At 40.7% G+C, this 13,036-nt stretch overlaps 1 protein-coding gene across 1 annotated transcript in view; it reads right to left on the bottom strand.

The window, feature by feature from the left end:
* Positions 1 to 13,036, bottom strand: part of LOC310916683 (ATP-binding cassette sub-family A member 9-like) — a 31,457-nt gene that overhangs the window by 14,270 nt on the left and 4,151 nt on the right. Inside the window, exons 3-17 of the mRNA XM_083874396.1 lie at positions 11,122 to 11,332; positions 10,787 to 10,945; positions 10,083 to 10,183; positions 9,306 to 9,529; positions 7,902 to 8,040; positions 7,281 to 7,466; positions 6,609 to 6,741; positions 6,035 to 6,200; positions 5,295 to 5,353; positions 4,197 to 4,307; positions 3,629 to 3,804; positions 3,205 to 3,324; positions 2,423 to 2,561; positions 889 to 979; positions 127 to 266 (exon numbers count right to left, since the gene is read on the bottom strand). Of these exons, the coding sequence (XP_083730522.1) occupies positions 127 to 266; positions 889 to 979; positions 2,423 to 2,561; positions 3,205 to 3,324; positions 3,629 to 3,804; positions 4,197 to 4,307; positions 5,295 to 5,353; positions 6,035 to 6,200; positions 6,609 to 6,741; positions 7,281 to 7,466; positions 7,902 to 8,040; positions 9,306 to 9,529; positions 10,083 to 10,183; positions 10,787 to 10,945; positions 11,122 to 11,332 (2,155 nt within the window). The remainder of the gene's footprint in view (positions 1 to 126; positions 267 to 888; positions 980 to 2,422; positions 2,562 to 3,204; positions 3,325 to 3,628; positions 3,805 to 4,196; positions 4,308 to 5,294; positions 5,354 to 6,034; positions 6,201 to 6,608; positions 6,742 to 7,280; positions 7,467 to 7,901; positions 8,041 to 9,305; positions 9,530 to 10,082; positions 10,184 to 10,786; positions 10,946 to 11,121; positions 11,333 to 13,036) is intronic.

The following is a 13,036-nucleotide window of genomic DNA, read 5'->3' on the forward strand; positions in this document are numbered from 1 at the left end:
CAGCTTCCTAATACCACACATTACAGACCAAGGAATATGATTATTCCCTTCACAGTAACTCTGATTTCTGCTTTTCCCACCAGTGGGTTTCCCTTTAAAACCTTGGCACAGGGGCAGGTTTCTCACCTGGGAAGCTGCTAGTGTTTTCCAGAGGCAGCCTAAAACTCAGCTCATTCCTCTTCTGCCCCTTGCGCACAGCATCAGGGATGTACTGCCTGACCACGGATGACACAAGCTCTGGGTCACACAGGTCATTTATGTGCATCCTGTTAAAAAAAACCCATTGTTATAATGGTAAATAAATAAAAAAAAAAAAAAATTAAAAAAAAAATTAAATAAATAAATTAAAAGTAAGCATCATCTGGTTGGAGCACAGAGCCAATGGTGATTCTTCCATAGAGAAACCTCCAAAACTGGGCAGAACTTCAGTGGGAATTTTTACAGCCATCTGCAGTGCCCCTGTTTTTGCCATGCATGCACCAAATGGTTGAGGTTAATAATTACAATCCTGGATAATGCTGCTAAACCAAGAACTCAGGAATCAAACTCCTAACAAAACCAACTCTGAATCAAAGCCATTGTGCATCACTCTGGCACCACAGATCACCTCACTCTGGTCCCTTTCAGCTGCAGAAGAGGCTGTAAAGTCATTTTAGCTGCAAAGAAGGTTGTAAAGTGATTTTATCTGCCTGCTCAAAGCTTTCAGTGTTTGGTTTCAAAGCAAGGCAGTTTGTTGTCCAAAGTAGGAAAATTTTGGCAGCCTCAGAGTTCTTCTAAAATGAATTGTCAGGATTTCTGTTACTGTCTATATAAACTCCACAAAAACACAGATTCTACAAGAAAATACCCGTGAGAACGGGAAGCTTTTCACAAAACAAAAGGTTTTACCTCAAGTGATAGCCAATTCCCCACTTTCTCTTCAAGTAGAGAGATGAGCCAACAGTCTGTAATCTCCCACAGGAGAGGAAAGCTTTCCGATCTGAGGAGGAGGGAACACAAAAGATTTAGGGGGATTTACAGGAGTGCAGCAGACTGACCTCAGTCTGCTCCTTCTGAACTCAGCAGACACTTTAATGATAATTTGAGAGGTGAAAAACCAGGCCAGTCCTGAAGGGTTTTTTTTCCTATTATTTAAACCAGTGCCTTTCTCCTGAACATCATAGTTAATTCTTTTAGTTCTACATTCCTGTGGGCTTGTGGAGAATTTCCCACGCAGCACAGGAATAATACAGAAACAGGAATAATGGCAAGTGAAATCCAGGAAAAATCTGGATTAAATATAATTAAAATACCATGTATTACTGGATTTCATACATTAAAATACGAAGTTTTACTGACATAGAGACAAATCCAGATAATGTGGAAGTGCTTTATCCTGAAGAACACTGCTTTATCCTGGAGAGGAGCATGAGCAAAGCCTTGGAGGGACAATCAGCCCAGTTTAGCCTTTGCCCAGCTCACCTTGGGTGGTCACTGGACACTCTCAGACAGAACACGTCCAGTGAGCACCAGCTGTGCCCCAGTGTGACCCACAGGTGAGCTGTGCCCTAGAAACCCCTCTGTCTTGGGTTATGTAACAAAAAAAAAAGTTTATTCTATTCCATCTGTTGAAACCAGTTGGGGAGGTGTTTTCCTTGTCTCTTGTAACTCCAGGGTAGAGGGGGGCAGCTGCCCTTCTGATAACGGCCCAGCTGTTAAAACTGGATGGGGCAGTGTTCCTTATCTCTTTCCACCCTCCAGGGGATATCTTTTGGTAATGGGCCATCAAGGCTCACCAGTGACATCACACATTACATCATCCCAGTGTTCACTATCTCCTCCATGGGGATATCTCCTGTTAACGGGCCATCAAGGGTCACCAGTGACATCACACATTACATCATCCCATTGTGAGATGCTCCACCCAGTGGATGGAGCCAAACCATTCCTACTGATAAAAACTGAGACATAGGGACACCAGACTCTGGTTTTCCACTGGATTCCCGAAGGAAGACCACACCCATCTCTCCATTACTGGACCTCTTTTTCCTACAAGGACCATCTCTACTCCAACAGAACTACATCTGCCACTCCAGGAGGGGTTACTGTGGACTGCTTTCAACACTCTGAGCAACAGAGTCGTATTTCTAACTCTGTCAGGGTTTCTATGATTTTCCGTTTGTTTTGTTTGCTTGTTTTTTCTACTACTACATTTATATTCTTAATATTTATAAGATTTATAATAACAGTAAAGAACTATTATTCCTACTCCCAAATCTTTGCCTGAAAAGCCTTTAATTGCAAAATTACAATAATTTGGAAGGGGCAGGGGGTTTACATTCTCCATTTCAAGGGAAACTCCAGCTTTCCCTGGCAGACACCTGTCTTTCCAAACCAACACACCCTGGTTTTACATTCCCCAAAGGTGCCAGCCTGGGCTCACCAGCCTGAGCATCGGCCTCCTCCATGGACTGGGTAGTGACGAGTGTCACGCGCCCGGCGCGGCGCTCCCGCAGCAAACTCCAGACGTGGTGCCTGGAGCAGGGATCCAACCCCGCCGTGGGCTCGTCCAGCAGCAGCACCTGCAAAGGCCAACAGGATCAGAGCTCCCCTCCATGCCCCAGGTGTGTTCAGCTCCACTCTTGAATAACTTCATTTTGTGCTTTTTGGTGATCTCACTCAGAGAAGAGCAACCCTCACTCAAGTGTCGCTCGTTTTTACTGCTCTTCCTCCTGTTGCAATGTCACCACCCTTCTAATTAAAAATATGGCTCTGACTGAACCAGATTCCCCAGTCCTTCCATTAAGTGAATTAGTAGCCTGGAAGTGTAGCCCTGGTTTTGTGCCTGAGATGTTTTGGTTTTCTGAAATTCTTTTCCCAGGGAATTCCCAGGGAACAGGAGAAATGTTTTTGTAACCGTACTATGTTTTCATTCCTTTCCCTAGGAGGGACTTCTTGATGTCCCTCTGGTCTGACCAATGTGAGCGAAGAGGTTTTGCCTTTGTTTCACCAATTGAATTGGTCTGTGTAAAATAGTATAAAAGTGAGACACATCCCAAAAATAGAGGAGTCATTTTCAGCCTTCTGAATCTCGGAGCCTGTGTCATTGTGGTGTAAAACAGTGTCATGGAAGGGCAGGGGAAAATCACAACAGTCTCTGTGCCAAAATGCGAAGCTGTGCCCCAGAACAATACATATAGTGTGTGCATAACCACTGCTCCCTACCTTGGGATTCCCTAAAATTGCAATTCCAAGAGACAATTTTCGTTTTTGGCCCCCACTCAGGGTGTCAGCACAAACATCCTGAGCGTCGGTGAGGTCCAGCATGATGAGAACTTTCTGCACCTTGGGGACACACAAAGACAAGAGTCACATTTCCAAATGGGCACATTTGAATCCCTAAACGGCTGCAAACATTACAACTTCATGATTTCAAACTTAATGGCTTTGCTTGGAGAAAAATAAGACAAATCTGAGTTCTAACTCATGCCATGAGAATAAGAAAGAATTGGAAAACCACTTTGCCACTAAATTAGGTTTGTCCTCATTTCCACAGAACAAGATGCAGGTGATCATCTTTTATAAATAAAGCACAAAGTGCCCAAGATGCCACAAAAGACAAATCAGTGGCTGAGAAGCACATACCAACCTCTTCATCCAGTTCCTTCCACTGAATCCCCTTGATGTGAGCAAAAATTCTCAGGTTTTCTTTCACCGTTAAGGCTTCAAAATGCAAATTACTCTGGGGGCAAATCCCAACTCTTTCCTGCATTCCTTCCATATTCCATATTTCAGAAGCATTGTGGTTGTAGATCATGGCAGAACCTGCACAGGGGAGTGAATGAAACATCTGACATTAATTCCAGCACCATGGATGGTTCTCAAGCGCTAAATTAAAAGTTGAAAAAAACCCAAAAAAGCAAAATAACTGGATTAAAAAATTCAATACCTTTCTAAAATATTTCAGAGCACTAAAACTGTCCCTTAAAAATAAAAACTTATTTCCTATAGGTGTGCAGCTCATGGAAAGCACCAGGTGATGCAGATGGACACATGAGGGATCCATTATCCCTGGACCTTGTGTTGAAGGAGAAATCTGCACTGACAACAACCCACCATGAATGACTGAGGGAAAACTTGGAAGTTTATTTCACATTTCCCACTTGAAAAAAAAAACAACAGCTCCTCCTCTTCAGCTTCCAGACCCATTATCTCACCTTCTGAAGGCTTGGAAAACCCACTGAGCACATTCAACAGAGCAGTTTTCCCGGATCCACTGGGACCCAGCAGTGCAGTGATCTGGCCTTCGTATATATTTAAGGACAAACCTGGAATAAAAACAGGACAACAGTAGGATGGAAGTGTGTGAGAAGTGGACCTGGACCTGTAGCTGTTCCCACAGGTGACAGAAGTGACATTTCTTTAGAAGCTGAGAGGCAAAACCAGATCCAAAAGCACAGGTTGGTTCTTCATGAATTAGGCCTAAGCTTAGTAAGGAACCATGTTTTGATTGAATTGAAGGAATAAGTGTATTATCTTCAATATATACAAGATATATATATCTTGACTCCAGTCAAGACTCCAGTTTTTTATAAGGTTCATAACATTTTATTTTAGTGCTGCTCAAGAAATGTCCTCAGGAAAAGAAGAGCCCAGAGCTTTTCCAACATATGAGATTTCAGGATTTATTTCAAAGGAGCCAGACTTCTCTACCTCATTTTCTTTTTTAAAAAATACTTTGTCTTTCTGTGGGTTATTCAAGTTGTGTTCATTTGGTTTTTTCCTACTCAATACAGACCTTCGAGGCCATATTGATTTTTGAAATATTTTTGTATTTTTCATTTTTGATATTTTCACTTGGAGTTCTTGTTAAACAAAGGCCTTTAACAAATAACCCCTGACTTTATTATGGCTCTGTCAAATATTTGCATTGGCAAGTGCCTGGAGAACACAGCTCAGGCAGGGACAGCAGATTTGGCCATAAAATCCCAAGTTTGCCCAAAAGAGTTTACATTTTGAAAAGGAGGTTTGAGAGGGGATTTCTAGAGTGGTTCATCCCTGCAAAAACACAGCTTTTAAGGAGGATTCTGCTGTTGCAAAAAAATAATAAACACTGATTTTCCTGGAGGGAACAGGGAGATAACGACCTGGTAGGAATTTGCAAGTAATTCTCCCCAGCAGAAATAACCATTGCACAATATAATTTAACAGGCCCAGAGGCAGAATTCAGTACAGCCAGTACATTTCAAAACACTTTGGGTTCTTATCTGGTGAAAAAAAAAAACGAATAAAAGAATTACAAAGCCTCTCCTTACCCTTCAAAGCTTCGGTGCTCTTGTTCTTCCTCTTGTATATTTTTTTAATATTGTTTAGTCTAAAGGAAAGTAAGCAAGCCATTACTTATTGAATCACAATTTGGGGTTGTTCCCTCTGCCTCAAATAAAACTTTTAAAACTTTTGGGGGAATATTTCCCAGTCTCCTCCTCAAACTGGTCCTGCAGAAGGAATCGTTTGATGTAATTCATTTTTTGGTACCTTTAAAGCAGGATTAGGTCCTGTACTTTTCTAAAAGGTGTTTAAAAGGTTTCAAAGAGAAACTCAAGGAACATTTAGTGAGTGAAGGAGGAGGCTCTGGGGAACAACGTGTGGATATTTAATTAGGAGTGATGACCTGGCTGTTATTTTAGCAGATTTCTGTTTGTTTTCTGGTAACAACCACTGGGCAGCACCTGCCACCAGCCCATCCAGCCCTGCAAGGATGGACAGTGCAGAATTTCTGCAGCACAAACTGTGCTTGAAGATGATGGGGAAGGGGAACAGGGAAGGAGGAACAGGGAAATGCAGGGCAGGGAGCTGGAGGATGCCCCACATCCAACAAATGTTCAAATCCAGCTCTGGAGCGGGAAGAAACACTGAACAACCCCTCCCTTTCACACCTTTGCATTAATCTTATCCATAACACCAGCCTCACCCTCACCAGTGCAGCGTGGCTGTGCTCTCTAGAGCCAAACAATCCATGCAGAGATGGTTTTTCCATGCCAAAGGGGTTCCTCACCTGATGCCCTCCTTGCCATCGAAGCCCGGCGGCATCGGCTCAGAGTCACAGCCGAGAACGGGGTCGTGGCTGCTGCCAGCCCTCACCCCCACGTACCCACTGCTGCCCCCAAGCCAGTACCAGGGCCGCAGGAAGAAGGCAGGAGGATGTGGGACCCCGTATTTGCCTGAAACAGAGGCAGGGAAGGTGAAATATCAACCCCAAAACCTCCATCTGTCAACTCTGATAAATGCCCAGCCCGGCCACCTCTCCCCGGGAGCTGCAGGATGTGAACTTCTAACAGAGTGGAAGAATTGATAAACTCTGCAATTTAAACTGTCCCTATCTGCAAAAGCAGGTGGGGAATAATCACAGCCAAGGCCCCATTTACAACCTCCAAAAAATCAGCTCAAGCCCTACAACACCCTTCCAACCCCAGTGGTCAGGGCTGTCGGAGCAGGGCCTCAGTGCCTCCATCAGGGTTGCAGTTTTCTCTCCTCCCACCCCCCCCCTTGGTAACTTTCTCCCTACAAAGCAGGGAATTATAGAAGAAAAAGCAATGAAGTTTGCATTTTTCCCCTCAATTTTCACTCACCAGGCAAAACCTTATCGAAGTAGATGGCCAGCAGGAAATACAAGACACTGTCAAAGCTCAGGATCAGGTACAGGTTAGAAAAAGGGTGCAACTCTGGGGTAAACGCTGGCCCATATTTTTCTATTTTTACCATCTAGTGGAGAGAAAAAAAAAAAAAAAAAAAAAAAAAAAAGAAAAAGCACAATTCAGATGCAACATTTCCTTCAGGCAGAAACACTTTGTGCGAGCTGCTGCTGTGTCATCACAGCCATTCTCCCTAAAATCCCAACTCACTCGTGACCACGGCGCTGTTTCTGAGGACACAAAGGGTTTGTTCTGACCACAAGCACCAGAAGTGCCTCAGTAAGCTGAATTTCGAGGCATGCAGAAGTCACAGAGTGATGCACGTGCTGCTTGCACAGGCAGCACTTCCAGCCCTCACATTTTATCCTGCCCATTTCATAGGGATGTAAATTTCTTGCAGTAAAATTCGTGATGGAGTTGAGGGTCTGACCATCTTTGCCACGATTTAGCACAGATTTTTTTTTTGGAGCCAAGTTTTCTTTCTTAAAAGCAGAGGAGGGGGGGTGACTGTGTTGTTCTGGCAATGCAAATTGTGGATTTTGCTGTTTTCTGGCAGAATTTTTGGGGGCTGAGATTACAAAATCTGCACTGGTTTTATTATGGACGTACCGTTGCAAGGCCAGCTGTGAAGGCAAAAGGGCTGAAGAGGTTTAAAATCCACTCCAAAGCCCGTGGCAGCTTTTCGAGCAACGTCAAAAAACCCAGAGCCCCAAAGAGGATGTGGAGGAGGAATCCCACAAAACTGGAAATATTTGGCTGATTTAGCAACGAGCTGAGCAGGAAAGTGAAGTGAATCTGCAGAAGAGAAAACCACTAGTTACTAGGATGCATTTCTGCTGCAATAAAAAACCAAAAACAAAACAAAAAAACCAAAAAAACCTCCACATCAAAATAGGAGCAAAATTAGAGACCCAGCTGTGTTTTGGTTTTTCCCTCCAAGATGCACAAGGCTCTGAGATTTGGGGCAGGTTTATGAGGACAGAAAAATCACTCCCAGCCTCATTTTAGCACCTCTCTTTACTCTGATTTCGAGTCAGAATCTCCCAAAATCTAATGGGAGTGGTATAAAAGCCTACAAATAATACCAATTAATCACAGCACAATATTTTTGTTACTTTCTCATATAATACCAGCAAAAAAACCCCAAACCTCTGCAACCTTATTTTAATGATGAAACAGAAAAAAAAAAAAAAAAAGATGCATCATATAAGAATACAAAATCAGACTCACAGATGCCATGCCATAGAAGAAATAATAAAAATACACATCCAAAAAGCTGTTGTGGTTAAAAGCTTCACTCAGGGTGACCCAGGTGAGCAGGCTGGATGTGATGGAGACATACACAGTGTACAGCAGGCTCCAGGATAACCTGCAAGGGAAGGCACATTATTTCTGCCCCTGAGCATGACAACACTTGCCATGACATGGCCAAGACAAAGGGATTTAAATTCAAATATTTCGTATTTTCATCCATTTGCTGTTTCCAAACTGGACAGGTGCAAATATCAGAGAGTCACAGGAAGAGTGAGGTTGGAAGGGACACAGGGTCAATGTCTATGCTCAAAAAGGGTCACCCCAGAGCACAGGGCACAGAAATGTGTCCAATAATATTTTATATTATTTATTTTTCAGCTATAATATTTCTATAATATTTTATATATTTATTTTCAGCTATAGTATTTCTATAATATTTTATATATTTATTTTCAGCTATAGTATTCATATACTTTTAATCATTTATTTTTCAGTTATAATATTTTATAATATATTATAATATTTATATTGTTTCTTTTCCAGCTATAATCTTTTAATAATATTTTATATTATTTATTTTTCAGCTATGCTATTTTTATACTATATTAATTTTCCAGCTATAATATTTTAATAATATTTCTATAATATTTTCTATTATTTATTTTATATTGTAATACAATTTTACATAATATTTTTAGCTATAATGTTTTTTGTATTTTCCCTGTACTGCTTTAGTGTGTAACTCTAAAACTCCATGGAATATTCTGGAATCTCTCCAGTGAGGGACACTCCAAACCTTCTCTGTTTCAGTGCTTGGTTACTGCTCAGGAAAAAAAAAGTTCTTCCACCAATTCAGGTCCTGCAGGTGCCCAGATCTCTGCAGATGCAAGATGGCAGCAAAGGGACACGGAGAATTTACAGCCAGGACCTTTTATCCATGTACTTTTCCCAATGAAGTGAAATATTCATACTCAGAGGGATTAGGATTCCTGTTTGGACAGACCCTGTGCCCCTCCTCTGCTGCAGCATTTAGGGGTTTGTCCAGGATCTGTTGTTTCTTTCCTTTTTCTGTGTGTTCCACGCATTTTCTGGAGGCAAACAGCCCCTGCTGCACACACCCCTGCTCCACCAGGAGGGCTCCTCCTCCTTTTTGGGAGGGAGAAGAGCAACAAAAACAAGTACAAAAATCCTGTCTCAAAGCAACAGGTTTGGAAACAGAGATTCCTCCAGCAAATAGAACCCCCAGAATGGTTTAGACACCTCCAAAAATCCCCTAATTCCACCCCTGCCCTGGGCAGGGCCACCTCCCACCAGAGCAGGCAGCTCCAGACACTTGGCAAAATAACCCCCTGCAATTGCACAATCATTTCTGGGACTTACCAGAAGGAAATATCTTGCAGACCCATCGCTCTCATCAGTATCTTCAGCTTCTTCTTCTCCTTGAGGACTTTCACTGATAAAAAGTGCATGTAGGGGCAGTAGCTCAGTATGGCACAGATGATGAACCAGAAGTAATCCAGTTTAAACAGAGGTTTCACCACGGTTTTCAGGTGAACTCCAGTAAGTGACTCCATTTCCCTCCACACAGAGTGGTTGGTTTTCATCTAAAGGAAGGAAATCGATCATTGATTTAGTTTTTTGCAGTGAAATAGCTAACATCAGAACAAACAGGGGGTTGCAAGCATCAGAATTATCAGTTTGTCAATAATGAGGTTATTTAGAAGCAAATAACCAGTATTTAATATATTTCTGCGTTGACTTGCAATAAACACTGTTCAATCCTTGTTCCATTCACTGCCTTGAGGCGTGACAATGATCTGTCAGTCTTTTCAATTTTCTGTCAGTCTTTTCAATTTTGAATTACACTATTTAGGAAGTTGATGACCACAGATAATCAGAGCACCACAGAACCCCAGAATGGGTTGGAAGGGACCTTAAAAATCCCTTGATCCGTGGGCAGGGAACTCTCCCACTATCCCAGGTTGTTCCAAGCCCTGCCCAACTTGGCCTTGGACACTTTTCAAAATGAATTGGCTGGGTGATTTTCTTGGTGTTTGGATTTTTTTGGGTTTTTTCCCCCCCTCTATTTTTGGTTTGCTGTTTTAAGTTCACAGAGGACTTTGGGAAGAAAAGCAAATTCCATCATGACATACTTACTTCTATGATTGCTGCATCAATGCTGGACTGCACAGAGAGGAATCCCCCGTACCAGTACAGAGGAATTTTGCAGTGCTTGGTTGAAAAATCATAGCAGGTTTCTGTTGGGGAAAAAAGATATTTTAAAAAAGAATTCATCAATATTAATTAATACATTTCCACATACATGTGCATATAAATACTTGGGCCTGACATGTGGGGTTGAAAAGGAGTTTTAAGTACGGAAAATGTGAGGAAATCAAGACTGGGATTTGCTCAGCCTTTTATCTTTTAATGTGTTAAGTCTCTGGCTGGGGACATTAATGCACAGAAAATGCTCATTTTCCAGGCACATTATTATTATTATTATTATTATTATTATTATTATTATTATTATTATGGATTAAGGTACACAAGGGAGAAGAGGAAAAAAGGCACTGGATAATCTCTGAGCTCCCATCTACCCCAACCTATTCTGGGATTCTCTGGCTGTGGATGATATTTATGTTCTTACAACTTTTTTCTCTGATATACTTTTCCTTTTACAGACACAAACCCTCAAATTTTATTTCCTGTCTTTCTTGAGCCATTTGGCACTTGCAGCCTCCATCCCTTTAGGGTGGCACAGCAGCACAGAAATCCAGCTAAAGCAGCTTTTAATGCAAAATCAAAACCTTATTTTTTAATGCAAAATCAAAGCCTAGGGTTTTCATTTGTTTTGTTACCAATGTGCTCAAAGCCTTCATTGGGAAACACAGCTTTGCCCAATGGAAATCTGAGAGTGTAGGAGAAGTCGTCCTTAAAAACAACACCGATGGTTTCCTCCTCCGAAATTCCTTTTTCTTCCATTTTTGCCTCGTTTTCCACCTCTTCTACAATTACACCTGCCGTTAGAATAGATAAATAATATTAATTTTTTAAAAAAATAACAAACCCAGCACGGCCGAAACTCCGATCATTCAGACAACAATAAAAATGGGTTTTCCCACTCAAAAATTATACGGGATAAATATTCTTGTCCCTCCCAGACCCTGCAGGTGATGGATTTAAGAGCTTTTACCCCTCAGCGATGAGCTGGAGGCCACTTTGGCCATTATCCCCCTGGTGGTGTTGGTTGCAGGGGTGTAGAGGAGAGTCACCCCCGAGGTGTTGAAGGCTGGGTCACTCAGGCTGCCCAGGGGTTTGTAGGGGAACTCCTGCGTGGGGTAGTACATGATCAGAGACGCGGAGTCGCGCAGGATGTAGAGGAAAACCAGCAGGGCCGCCCATTCCTGCGGGAAAGGAGGGAAGCGCACAGGTGAGGGGCAGCTGCTGTGGGGATTTTTCAGCTTTAGTATTTTTTATGATATTATATTAATATTTTATATTATTTATTTTTCAGCTGTAGTATTTATATTATATTATATTATATTATATTATATTATATTTTTTCAGCTATAATATCTTTATATTATAATAATATTTTATATTATTTATTTTTCAGCTATAGTATTTTTATAATATTATATTAATATTATATATTAATTATTTTTCAGCTGTAGTATTTTTATAATATTTTGTGTTATTTATTCTTCAGCTATAATATTTTATTATATTATAATAATATTTTATATTATCTATTTTTCAGCTATAATATTTTTATAATAGAATATTATTTTATATTATTTATTTTTCAGCTGTAGTATTTTTATAATATTATAATAATATTTTATAGTACTTACTTTTCAGCTATAATATTTTATATTATAATATATTATTTATTTTTATGATATTATATTTTTATATTTTTATATTATTTTTATAATATTTTATATTATTTATTTTTCAGCTATAGTATGTTATAACATTATAATAATGTTTTATATTATTCATTTTCCAGGTATAATGTTTTTATGATTTTTATAATAATTTATATTATTTATCTTTAGCTATAGTATTTTAATAATAATTTAAAATATTTTATATTATTTATTTATCAGCGATAATATTTTTATAATATTATAATAATAATAATTTATATTCTTTTTTATATTGTAATATGATTTTATACAATATTTTTAGCTATGGTATTTTTTATATTTTCCCTGTACTGCTTTAGTACAGGGAAAATATAGTGTAATATAACTTTAGTGTAACTCTAAAACTCCACAGCCTGTCAGCTGCTGTTCTCCCATTTTATTCAGAAATAACAATTCTTCTCCAGGCCTGGGAATCAAGGATTCACCTCACTGCCTCAGGCCTTGAGAGATGCAAATAAAAGTGAGTTTGGGGAGAGACCTTGGGGTCAATGACTTCATTACCTGAAGCTGGAATTGGAGGATTAACCCCCAATATGTAAATGGACCAAACTTATAAAAGTGTGAAAAACTGGTGACCATCATCCAGCCTGTGTGCAGCCCCTTGGAGGCTTCTGACTGCCCAAGGAGCACCTATTGGAGGCCTTTAATGAATACCCACTTTTATTCTCTTAATAAATACCCACTTTTATTCTTTAATTCTCCTAATCTTGTCTAGCCCCTCTTTTCCACCATTATTCTCTTAATAAACACCCACTTTTATTCTTTAATTCTCTTAATCATGTCCAGCCCCTCTTTTAAGCAGCCACTCCAAGGCACTGGGGAGTCTCCTGAGGACTCTCCTAACCCATCTCTGACCCCAGTGCCCAGCCCAGCTCCTCTGCCTTTCCCCTGCTCCACAGGTGTGAGGGGTTTACAATCCCAGCAAGGTTTCAGATGGAAAACATGTTTTCTCAGCGCTGGAGCCAACGAGATCTGTGGATAATTGGACTCTGCAGCCATGAATTGGACATTGTGTTCCTCTGGACAGGGCAGGATGAACAAGGCAGAGCCAGCAGCCAGCTCTGTCACGAGGCACATTTGTGGTGTCACAGGAAGAAGGAACTGCTGACATTTCCCAGGGAGCCACAGCTGAGCCTTCTCACATCCCCTCACACCAAAACAAGGCAACGTGCAAAT

Source organism: Zosterops lateralis (assembly GCF_965231275.1).
Source record: "Zosterops lateralis genome assembly, chromosome: 18".
NCBI lineage: Eukaryota > Metazoa > Chordata > Aves > Passeriformes > Zosteropidae > Zosterops > Zosterops lateralis.